Here is a 13,319-nt window from a genome sequence, read left to right as displayed (position 1 = left end):
GAAATGGAAAATCAACCAAAATGTACAAAATGACGCGTGGGGAGCCTTAGTCAGCGATCCCATTACTATGACAAGCACCAGCTCCACAGGAACTTTGAGCACACAATTGGAACATAATGTTTTACAAACCAGACGGCCATTTCACACCCTTGGGGATCATGTGACACTAAGCATTCGACAAATGGATCGGAAGGCGGGTGTTGGTCATGAGGACTGCTGACATTGCCCGTTTTCCTGATATGCCATATCAAACTTAAAAAGCCCATCAATAGTTGAGTGCACTCATGAGAAAGTCAGAGTTCAATGCAGAAAACTTCTCAGGGAAAAGATGTGATGCTCAGATATTGTGATAATGACTCCCAATGTTTCTTGTTCAACCGAATGTAACCAGTCATAGACCAGGACAAAAAATGATCCTCATTCCCTCTGTCCATGTGGATTCCTAGCACAGGTAGTCAGCTGCTGGGTCCAAGCTTGAAATCAGCTACCGTCAATACCATAAGATGGAGTGGAATCTCTTAGGGAGCTTACTTAGTGTTTGGCCCGACTGGGCTAAAATAAAAAAGGCTTTTGTTCTGGGAAATGGGCCGGGCAGGACTGAAACTTTATACCGGGTGTTTAGGTCACCTAGTGTAATCATAACACGATGACACAGCAGTTGAAAAGCCTACGGAATTGTCATAGGAGCACATTAGACATTAACCGCAAAAACAAGCACTAATGCTCAAGCTACACAGCAAGGACCAGAGACGTTTATTAAGTAGGTCATTAAGGTTGCATTAAGCACATGCAATGTGCCGGCAACAGAAATGGGCGTAAAACTTTTTATTAAAGGTGAAACTCTAAAAGCCAAAGTAAAGTCTTGCCCTATCAAATGAGAAAGATGACTCCTCCCTTAGCAGGTCGTCGAATCACGAGGCAAGTGTGCTTACATTAACAGCTTTTGCTGGATATAAAACTAATATTGTGTGCATTTCATTTCTCAATGCTGCGCCCGCTTTGTCTGGTGTTATAAATACAGCGCACCCCTTTCCACCTCATTTTTATTCTTCAGTTGAATTATATGTAGAGTTTTAAAGTTCAATAAATCCATAACATTTCCAAAGTCAATAAGTAATCATATTAATCCTGATCGCAATATTGAACAAAATAATCATTACATACATCTCACTAGTTGTCTGTCATTTGTCTACATCTATATTGTTGCACATTAGATGAAAACCAAGGCACAATACTAATGCTACAGAGCACAACTGCAGAAACATTTTAAATATTAATAAGAAAAGCAGCATCAAACAGCAGACTACTGAGAAAACATTATTACAGTTTCATAAACCTTACATACTAAGAATATAAAATGATTACTTTCAGCAAAAGCTTGGGCTGCCAATTTAATTTTGACCCATGGCAAACACCCCTCTCAAAAAAATAATGGATAACCCATTAGAGTAGTACAGAGTACCACACACTGATCATATAGCAGCAGAGCAGTATAGGATTGCATTGTTCAAATGAAGGAGTCAGTTTCAAAGAAAGTCTAATCCTTCAATGCTGCCTGTTTCAACAAGGATGAGGTGGGAGGGGTTGGAGGGGGGGGGGGGGGGGGCAGGATGAGGCAGGAGTCGCTTCATCATGAAGCTGTGACAGTGATGAATCTTAACACACAGCTCCAGTCAACAACTTGTGAGCTACATTTGTCAAATGGCACTTTTTAGATCATTAAGAACAGTTAACAGGCATTTTTAGACACGGAAATGCACATGTTTGTTAGTCACCTCTTAAAAGTTTACAACGTGTCATCTTTTCCCCCTTAATGGGGGGGGGGGGAAGCTGCCTGAAACAACAGAAGAATGGGAGAACATGCAAAAAAAGTACAGCTGTGACAATTAAAGTATTGTAAATCAATTAGAAGATAAGCTGTTTGTGAGCACATCAGATAAAAATCCACAGTTTTTTACACAAGGCAAAAATAACATTTTAAAAATAATACGTTCACAGTGCAGACATCTCCAATTCTTTTACATTTTTAAATCTATTTCACAACATGTATGTGAACGTACAGCATTACACAGGTTTTGTCCAATGTACAACACTGGACAGTTTGTGAAATCCTGATGGTTTCATTTAGTTTCAGCTTGGGAAAATATGGCTTTAGTTTGTAGTTGACCAACACGCAAGTCTAAAAGAGAGACTGTTTCACATCATGAGTTAAATACCTGAGATTGGTACAATTTAATACCGAAAATGCAAAAAACTCTAGAATGTACTCAGCAGCAACAATTCCAAAACATCTACACTAATATTTACGATTGAAGAGCATAAAATTAAGGGTAGGTTGGGGTAGGGTTACCATATTTGGTAAGATGAAAAATAGGATGTGTCTGGGGATCAGAATATTAATGAGTTTTTATGTTCACTGCCAATCGGGTAGCACATCTCTTATGACTATGAATGAGTGCCCCCTAACCACCCTGTAAAAATATATATATACATACACACACACTCACCTAAAGGATTATTAGGAACACCATACTAATACGGTGTTTGACCCCCTTTCGCCTTCAGAACTGCCTTAATTCTACGTGGCATTGATTCAACAAGGTGCTGAAAGCATTCTTTAGAAATGTTGGCCCATATTGATAGGATAGCATCTTGCAATTGATTGAGATTTGTGGGATGCACATCCAGGGCACGAAGCTCCCGTTCCACCACATCCCAAAGATGCTCTATTGGGTTGAGATCTGGTGACTGTGGGGGCCATTTTAGTACAGTGAACTCATTGTCATGTTCAAGAAACCAATTTGAAATGATTCGAGCTTTGTGACATGGTGCATTATCCTGCTGGAAGTAGCCATCAGAGGATGGGTACATGGTGGTCATAAAGGGATGGACATGGTCAGAAACAATGCTCAGGTAGGCCGTGGCATGTAAACGATGCCCAATTGGCACTAAGGGGCCTAAAGTGTGCCAAGAAAACATCCCCCACACCATTACACCACCACCACCAGCCTGCACAGTGGTAACAAGGCATGATGGATCCATGTTCTCATTCTGTTTACGCCAAATTCTGACTCTACCATTTGAATGTCTCAACAGAAATCGAGACTCATCAGACCAGGCAACATTTTTCCAGTCTTCAACTGTCCAATTTTGGTGAGCTCGTGCAAATTGTAGCCTCTTTTTCTGCACCTTATGGAGTATAAACTGACTGCGGCCAAGTCGGACAACTTCTACTCCTCGTAGTCTGTGAGACCTGACTGCAATGGCAGCACTGCCAGAAGGGTGTAGATAAATCTATACAAATACCACCTGCATGCACATGACTTCTTTTACCATAACCAACTCCTGATACAAACTGTTAGCAGTGAATAAAACTATTGTGTATAGTGGCTCTATGTAAAAATATAGCTGCCAGGAAAAAGATCAAATACATTGAATCCTTGAAATATAAGTTATTGTCATGTACAGAGTACAATGCAATTTTTACTTGAATGCCTTCACAGACTGGACGATTAAACAAATAAAGCAGCGCAACATTATAGTAACTAACAATAAATAAACCACTAACTTACGTGGACTGTTAGAGCATTTATGTAATTTATTTAAACTTAATTTTACCAGGTAAATGAACTGAAAACCAGTTCTCACTGCTTTACGTGCTTTTTGGGAGAAATAACAGATAATGCATTGGAACTTCCTGGGATACAAACGTCATGTGTGTGACTAAAATCTTCAGCCAATAAGGGCAAAGTTGTGTCGTGACGGCGGTTAAAGTTTGTGCTGCACGGTCTGTCTCGAGTCGTCTTGCTCTCGCGAGGATTTTGTACCATGTGACATGACGTGTGGTGACGTTTTGCAGCGCCAGACAAAAGAATCTAACCATGATTTGGCATTTTTTTAATAAGTGTTTTTTGTTTGGTTTAGATACTTTTCTACCTCAGAATTTTAAAAAGTTTTTAAGAGACCAAGAATAAAGGAAGATATTTGTTGCAGTCAGTTCTGTCCTGCTTTATTTTATGTTTGCCCTTTAACATATTTGCAATATTATACAGTTTTGCACATCGTTACATTATTATATGGTTTTGTTCATTTGAGCCATGTTTCTTTGAATACTTGAAAATCAATAACCTTTTATAATTTTAAGCAAATTTTGTATGTAAACAGTAAAACTTACTTAAGTTAGAAAATAAGTATTTGTTTACTAATATTGTTTATTTCCATGTATTCATTATTCATTTCAGAATAGGGTTATTTTGATTATTATTTTGATTATTACACGGAACAGCATTGTGAAAGTATAATATTGATAATTATCGATATCGGTCAATGCAGGAAAAAATATCGTGATCATTTTTTTTGCCATATCGCCCAGCTCTAATCTGCATTGTCTTTTCATTTTAGCTTAAACTGTAGCCTGGCATCAAAATAACTGAGCAGCCAAATCCACATTCAAGCCAAAATGTATTTCTGGGTCAGTCATGCTACAGAGGCATAGTGCGGGCGGCTCCGGTATGTGACAGTCATGCGAGACGGTGCGAGAGATAAGCTGATGCTCAAGTGTTTTTTTTTCTTCAAATATTCCACTCCATGTTCACTCCTGCTCCGGCCAAAATCGTTCCACTCCCGCTCCGCTTCGCTCACATGCTCTGGTTCACGCAAATACAAAGTGACAATGGTTTACGGAAGCAGACCTCACTCATGAGGAGTGTGACATGTAGGGATGTGCATATCGTTTAATTTTTAAAGTAAATGTGTGCACGAACCTTGCAAATACTGTGTGATGATACTGAGTGGCTGCGATATATTGAAAATTGGTGCCATTTCCTTAACTTGGTATTCCACCGTAACTTGCCACATTGGGTCATACGGGTTGCAGCGCTAAACCCGCACATTTTTTTAAAAAACTGCCTGGACAGGGGCCCAAAAAGAGGACGTGTCCGGGGGAACCCAGATGTATGGTAACCCGAGGTTGGGGCGTCTCTGTAAGATAGTATGGTATGCTTCCCTAGGTCTAATGACCTTGTGATGATTTCAAAATGCAACTCAGTAGAAACTATTATTGTCACCATAATAAATTACAAGCTATTTCTCCCACAGCTGTTCATATTTACAATCATTTGGAATTTAAAGGAAAATATGCAATATAGTATGGTATAACTATGCTCCGTATTAGTGACTGAATATAAACTCAACAAAATTAAGTTCTTGGTAGCTGCAGGTATTTGACTATGGTCCCTGAAGTTTCTCATTAATTTAACATCCATTACATTACACAGCAGTCAAGGGTCTTGGCCATTTAAAGGATTATAATGACCCAACAAGACCCCAGTATTTTCCATTATCTTTACATCAGAGGTTGATATGCTTCCATGAACTTAACATGGTTAACAATAAAAACTCACCCTTAAATGACATTTACCACCAAGCATCATTGTACGATAAATCCCAAACTTTATTGGCCTGCACAGGTGTCTAGAAAGGGAATAAGGGAAATAAGGGAAACAGGGTTTTCTGATGGCAGGACTCACTTTGAGGAAGGGGGAAACGCTCATTTGACATTTACTTCAGCACAACTGCAGCTTACAAGGCCGAAAGTGCTGCTCTCAAAAACCACACTGCCTGTGAAGCTCTTGGCTTGACGCACCACCTCAAACCATCCCTATAAAAGACACACCTACACTTAAACAGAGATACGGCAGTGTTACACATAAACACGTCACGCATAGATTGCAGGCACAAGTTTTGGTGTGACTAGGCCACAAAAAAAATTTAAAAAATAATGCTTGCCCAGACACATTAAACACAGTAACAGCCCTGCAAAGCTGCCAGGGCAACGCATAACAAAATCTTTCCAAAGCATAATCCAATCTGCATACCTGATACATGCAAACGTTACCATAAGTGACAGGCAAATAATTATCAAAAGACGTTATTGCTACAGAACGTGTATCTAAATTTGGTTTATGGGTTACTGGCCTGACTTTACCTGAAGAAACCTACAGAATACCAGAGGTCAGATTTTACTTTTCCTTTAAACAGAAACTGGTCATAAATCAAGAAAAAGCCCCATGACATTTCATGAATTGCAGGCTCTGTGGAAATATTTTCCTCCGATGATGCAGCACAGTGAGTAGAGGTTGCCATGCCATAATAAAAACTATGCTAGCACTCCCCACCCATCTGTAAAACAGCAAGGTGGCCAGCACCTGGCAACCAGAGCAGCAGTGCTCAGAAATGAGGTAGAGCAGCAGGTAGAGCAGGCCTGAAGGGGCATGTCCTGCTACATCTGGAGCAAACAGAGAAGCATTTCATTTGTTTTTCCCATTATTACCTCCCCTTCCTGTTTACCAAGAATCATACTGCCAGATCGACAGTAATGTCTTAGCGCTGAAGGAAATATCACAACAAATTGCGGGAATAACTACCCATCAAAAAAATGAAGACTAAGCCAGTTCCACCAGCCCTTTACACAATCCCACAATACTTTCCCTCAATTAATTTCTTTCCATTTGAGAAGAGACAATAGGGGAATTACAATAATTAATCACCACCACATCTCTAACAGGATTCCCAGAAATAAATTATCAATGATTTGATTATACCAGTGAAACTGCATTAGATTATTAATTAAACTAATTCTTCATGAAAAGAATAGTGAGTTTGACCCACAGTGCACTTTCTTCGATCTCCATGGAAAGAACCAACAAAGTCAAAATTAATAACAAAGTATAATGATTTAAAAGTAAGAAAAAAGTACAAGCATAGGCATCATCATTAAACAGTACGCTAGTCAGAGCGCCTGATTTCACTGATAATCCTGATCGCATTCAGGCTGAACTTCAGCCAAGGTCCTGAGAAGAGAAACGGACAATAAACCCCCCAAACAGACACATCAATAATGTTATTTTGGTCAAATTGTTAATACTATGGACGCCACTTCTTTTGCTGGGTAACAATGATATCTTAGTTATTACACAATAAACCTCCCATATACACGAGAAAACGAGTATTGTAAATACTGTACCATAATATACTATAATAAAGTAATATACTCATACTCACACCGTCACTGAGGCCGGATTCGTCAGCAGCCCCAGTGCAAAAAAGAAAGGAAAGTTTGCACCAGTGTGACCTGTCATGTAGTATTTTTTACTCAGATTCGGGTACCCAAGCGGACAATTAAGCCCGGCGACCCTGTCAGTATGCATTAAAATGAAGAAAAATGAGAATCCGACCTGGATGCGTAGCAGCCCGTGCAGGTTTTTTTCATTTTGTAAAAAATATGAATATCCATCCATATGCGTTTTAAAGGTATACTTTGAAAGACTGGTTAGCCTGGACTCACCAACCGTGGCCACGGTGTCCAGGTCGTCCAAAGCGTACGTCCTGCTGCTGCCGGGTGGCTGCGGCGCGTCCCCATGCATCTGGGAGCCGCCTGTGGCGCCGCCGGTGTCCCGGAATGAACCGTCCTCATTGTCCGCCCCCAGTGCGCCTTTGGCCGATGCCATCCTAGAAAACGCGCCGCAATCCCCCACCACTCCTTCCAGCTACTCCAACACGGTGCCGGTTCCGGAACCGACTGCGCCCCCACTTCAGTTCTGCGGAGCTTTTAGTGTTACTACTTATGATTATGATTATTCTTATTATTTTGGGTTCGGTTTCGGACGGGCACCACTGGGATCCCCGTTCCTTCCCCAGCGGGGCCGCATTGTCCCGTTAGACGCTCATGTCCCCTCGCCTGGCAGCCAGACAGTTCGCACGTAGCAAAGCGCACTTTTCCGCAACCGATAACAAAACGAAACAAAACATCCAAACAAAACGACCGTAACGAAGACAATGAAAACGACCAAACAACAACAGCAAAAAAGATAATGTAAACTTCTTTCCTGGGGAATACCTAGGCGCTTCTTCCTACACCCACCACCAGAACCACAAAGGAGAGAAAACTTATACAGAAGGGCCGGTATCTATCCGACGTTGCTCAAACAAAAAGCCGATTGACTTCCTCCCCTTTAGGGTGGCCAACAATTTCAAAGCGCTCCCGACAAGGAAGAGGGAGCCGAAGTTCAAGCCTGAGCGACAGGGGCGCGGACCAATAAACATGTTTATACAGCCGAATGATGACCGGCGCTTTAAATATGTGGGCGGGACCCAAGGCTGGTTTTCCGGCCGATTCTCCGCACATGGACGCTCTTTGCTCCGCCCTGCCCGACCGCCCTGCCACTCCCACACCCGTAAACCCCAGCTGCACCGACTAGGAGAAAACATTATGATGAAATACGGTTTGGGCTCCGCATTGTTTTATGGTTACGGATTATCCAAAGTAAGATATTGGAAAATAGCGAAGTTATTTAGCATTTCCCAGGGTGCCCCGTTATACATATTTCAGTGCAGCTATAGAATTGAGAAAAGGTTTTTGATCCTGTTAAGAATGAAACGGAACCTGGTTAAAAATGTTTAAAACGTACCTGATTTTATTTGTTACAGTCAAACAATTACAGGATAATATATGAATGCACTATTTTTGTACCTCGAATGCAGAGGAAAACACGTTTTCAAGTTACATATTTTGCACAATATATGTTGATTGTAGATTATTTCTAGTCGAAATAAATTTACGAGTAAAACAATGATCAAGTTATTAAACAAAATTAAGAAGATACAATTTCACCGAAAAAAACGACATGCCAGAGATTGCCAAGTTTTCTAACATATGAACATTTTCCTACATATCCAGTCGTAACATCTTTGTACAGTATGACAACATCACAGTCCACATCATACTACATTTCCAGTAATAATTTAAACCTAGATTCCAAGAACGTTTTTGTTATGGATTGTCTTCTTTTTTTGAGGAAATAAAGCATGTAGTTCCCTGTCACATGGTAACATGCTCAGATTTATCCATATAGACAGACAGACTAACACCTTGCTTGCAAACTTATTAAAACTCGTCTCATAAGTTAGTGAAAAAACAGCAAAAAAGTATTTTACATAATAATGGCAACAGTAGTAACTAAACGTGGTTGGTGTTATGTTTTGAAGGGGAAATATTCACAAGATGTCAGAAGCACCTTGGATTTATAAACACATACAGTACCTTTCATCAGTGTGTGGGTTATATGTGAGATAACGTGCGCTTTGACACAGGGATAGAAGGATAGAACAGAAGAATCATTTGGGTATGGGACTGGAAAATTGTTTAATTGTAGTACCAAAAGGGCTGAATATCAATATCTTTTAAAACTAAAGTATTTGGAAAATGAATGTCCAGCTGTGCAAACAGCTACTGAAAAGGTTTGGGCTGCAGAAGGAAGCCAGTTGGTCATTAAAAAGAATTTTTACTGCATCTGGATGGATGCAGAAAATCAGTCCCAAAAATTGAAGCTTATTCTGATCTTACAAAGCAATTCTGGCCAATCATTTGCAGAAAATGTTTTTCACCTTGAAAATGCAAACTAAATCGGTAGCAAACACAGGTAACCTGTTGGAGTGATTTTAAAATTTAGTAGTATTACACCTAGAAGTGCAGGTGAAATTTAAATCAGATTTAACATAAGTAGGGCTATATAGACCTCATTGGTTTGAAGATCATGTGGTGAGGAAATAATTCGACAAAAGTATTTACACTTATTTACACTTGTGCAGAGCACATACATATTACAAGCAATACAGAGATGTCAGTTTACTGTACCTAATTTCATGTCCTTGGACTGTAGAAGGAAATCCAATCCAAAGGAGAATATGCAAATTCTACACACAGTGAACAGGGGTGAGATTCACGTTTTCACCTTGGAACAAGTGTGAACAAGTTGATAGAGAGGTAACACTAAGCTTTGCGACCTTAAGGATGGCTAACTTGGGGCATAGTGCTAAATAAACATATTATGGTTGTCCAATGAAAATCAAGTATCGGCAAAAATATATCTCTTGCATGTGGAAAAAAATGCATTTTATCAGAAGCTGCTTTATAAAAGAAATGCAAAAAATGTAATCAGAGACTCCACATAGAAACCTACCATTACATAGCTGCCAGTGAATAGTTACATTTTTAAATGGACTTATGTGGATTGCTGTTAGTGTTAAGATACAAGATACAATCACATCACACTTCATATTCAGGATTAACAATGATGTTAGCTAATTATCTAGTTATAAATGTTACATTATTCAAAATTAATTATATAAATCTACCCATACAAATAACCATTATGAACACAAATGTTAATTAATACAAACTTAAATAGTAGTTAAATAGATGAATTCATCACATATCTTTTCATTGGTCAATCGCATGTCAAATGCTATCAGTAGACAGAGGAGAATGTGCATATTCTATGTATAGTAAAAGTTGTCAAAAGTAAACAAAAACTGCTTTAAAAAACACTGCACCTTCATATACATTAGATTTAACGTGAATGAATTTTTATTTGATGCACACATTCACCTGCTTTTTTTTTGCATCATGAAGTTCTGTTATTAATTTACTTCCATCCACACATATATAGGCACACAGACAAAATTTACAAACCAATACACACACACACACACATTACATATACCTCCATACACAGACACACATACACATATACATGCTTACATACATATATATATATATATATATATATATATATATATATATATATATATATATATATATATATATATATATATAATGAATGACTATACATAATTTGAATATTCTTTATGTTTTATTTTATTTGAATACTGAATTTGTAATTACAAATTGAAATGGTATTTATTCCTAATACATTTCCTTTGTCATGTGTCATGTGTTATATTAAAGCAGAGGGAATAAAAATGAGGAACACAAACATACGTTTACCATAATAATTTTCAATAACTGATGTGTGCAAATATACAATTTTGCCTTTTTTCCATGCAGAACAATTAAAACGTGTTGACAAATCTTACAATGTGACCAGTTGGGCCACAGAACCAGGCATTATAAAACAAACCACTGTAATCATGCACAAAGACAGTTAAATTACCCTAAGATGACATAACCTCTCATATGCAAACAGACCACATGGACTAGGATTTATAAAAGTCTACGCTGGGAAGAGTAAGAGATATGGTTTCTCTGGATATCAAATGTCTGAATTTCCTTATTTAGAGATCTGCACATTGGCAGCCTTCAGCTGCCCTGGACTGAAAGCACAAATCTTCAGTGCATCTGGTAAATGGGTTGGTCAAAAGCAGCTATTAGAAACCCATAAAGGAAGGAAGAACTCTCCATACTTCAGCAGACAGCAAATGTCTGTCTTTCATTAGGTGGCTCTTGTTGATACAGAACTCAGGGATAAAAACTATGTATAACAAACTCTAATTCAAAAATTCTTAAGGGAACTTCAATGGGGCCCTTCTGTATAAGAAAGGCCCCATCAAAGATGGAAGACCTCAGTAACAACAACAACGGCTAAAGATTTATAATGCATGTTTTGCTTAATGTGCTCCAGAAGATAGGTACATTGTGACTGGAATGAAATTACAAATACATAGCAAACATTTTCTCAAACGTACAGAAATAACTATAATCCTATAAAGAGATTCATATAATGATATATCTCAGTGTCATAATATCCCTTACATTTCTTATCAGTTGTTTTATAAAAGTTCTAAATTACTGAATACCTAGACAAATAATTTCTTATCCAATTAACATTAGTAAAATGTACATGACAGAGGTATGGAGCTGGCTTTGAACCCATAAACAGTGATATACTGTTTTGCCCCTTTAGGATGGGCAGAATATCATTCTGTATTTTTGATTAAAGATATAATTCCTATTAACCACTGAAACTTCCTTGGCATTCAGGTGCCCCCTATTGAGTTTGTGACACTCCAACTAGAGTTAAATCTGACATAACAGTCCTCCCGAAACTCACTTGGTTTCAGTGTGCATGTAAAATTCTTTGATTGCTTAACATTCAATACTTGCTAGTTTAACTTTATACATTAAACAGCATTTGTACTGCAACTGAACACACCCCATATCTGCCTAATGCAAATAAACATCATAATTACTGCCTCATTTTTATTCATGCACAGCTTTTTAAAAAGTGAGCAACATATGGCTTACCTAAAAAAAATCCACGAAAATAATGAATAATAAGTCAAAAGGTGAAATATTTTTGACCAACTGTCCTGCATTTGTATGACACAAGGTGCTTTTCACGCCAGTGGAACTTGTGGAACCAGAACCTTTTTTCTGTACCAGGGACTTTTGTCATGTTCACACTACAAGAATTTGACCAGAATGTAGTTCCTTGGAGGTAGTTTTGGAACTTTCATGCCTACACCAGTACTTTCAATTCAAACACAAACTACTAGGGAAGCGCTTACAGCAATAGCGTGCTGATTGATTGACTATACTTGACCAGATGTAGCAGAGCAATATTGAGCATATTGAATACCCAAATTACATTTAATGCAGGGGTATCCAACTCCAACTTCTCAGGTAAATACCAGGAACAGGTGTGGTTAATCAGAAGCCAAGTAGGATAGAAAACCTACTGGATAGTAGCTCTCCAGGACCGGAGTTGGAGACCCCTAATTTAATGCATCAATCAATAAATTTGTGTTTGCATCTCCATATTTCTGCATCAGAAAGGTCGATTGCTAAGCAATATACTTTTGTCTAATATCACTGATCTTGGCAGTGAAACTTGCCAGCGCTTATTAGTGGGATAACGTTGCATTGTTTTTTATTCTGTGGAAAACGAAAGGTTGATCTCCAGGCTAGATTTAATAAGTATCTTGAAAATGTTGTGGGTCATACAAGTAAAATATAAATAAAAGGCTGTGTCCCATTTTGATTGCGATCAATCCAACCAATAACAAATAACGAACAAAACAACTTATTCATTGTGTTGCCGTGGCAGTGTAGTTTTGTATGAGATTGTGTTTCAAGTTTAACCCACAAATTTTTTTTGCCTCTCCCACAGTTATTTAGCATAAAGGTCCCATTTCCTGTTGTGTGGTGTGAAAGTGACACACACAAAAGTGGCCAGGAGCTATAAAAGGCCCATGTCGAGACAGCCCAGGGACTTGTAGACTGGGAACAGGTTCTAGAACTTCATTGTGAAAGCACCCACTGTCACAACACAGAATGGGGCAGGTGGGAAAAAATGTGGACGATCCAATTGCAGCTCCAAAACAAAAGAAGTTTATTAACAAAAATCAGTACACCAAGGTAAAAAAACAAAGGGCTCAGAACTAAACATGAGGAAAAACAACAACAATAAAAAAAAACAAAACAAAACAAAAAAAACAATAAGCTAACATACAAAGGAAAC

The 13,319-nt window shown here is 38.5% G+C and overlaps 1 protein-coding gene across 2 annotated transcripts in view; it reads right to left on the bottom strand.

Annotated features, from left to right (window-relative positions):
* The window catches only part of prkx (protein kinase X-linked), a 30,830-nt gene extending 22,752 nt beyond the window's left edge, over nt 1–8,078 (bottom strand). For both annotated transcript variants that reach the window (XR_002839455.2, XM_023821643.2), the window contains exon 1: nt 7,346–8,078. Coding sequence is in view for 1 of the 2 variants with exons in the window: in XM_023821643.2 (XP_023677411.1) it covers nt 7,346–7,508 (163 nt within the window). In the remaining variant the exon portion in view is untranslated. The remainder of the gene's footprint in view (nt 1–7,345) is intronic.
* Nucleotides 8,079–13,319: the final 5,241 nt, after the last annotated feature.

This window comes from Paramormyrops kingsleyae, chromosome 16, assembly GCF_048594095.1.
Source record: "Paramormyrops kingsleyae isolate MSU_618 chromosome 16, PKINGS_0.4, whole genome shotgun sequence".
Lineage (NCBI taxonomy): Eukaryota > Metazoa > Chordata > Actinopteri > Osteoglossiformes > Mormyridae > Paramormyrops > Paramormyrops kingsleyae.
This window is presented reverse-complemented; position numbering and strand designations above follow the sequence as displayed.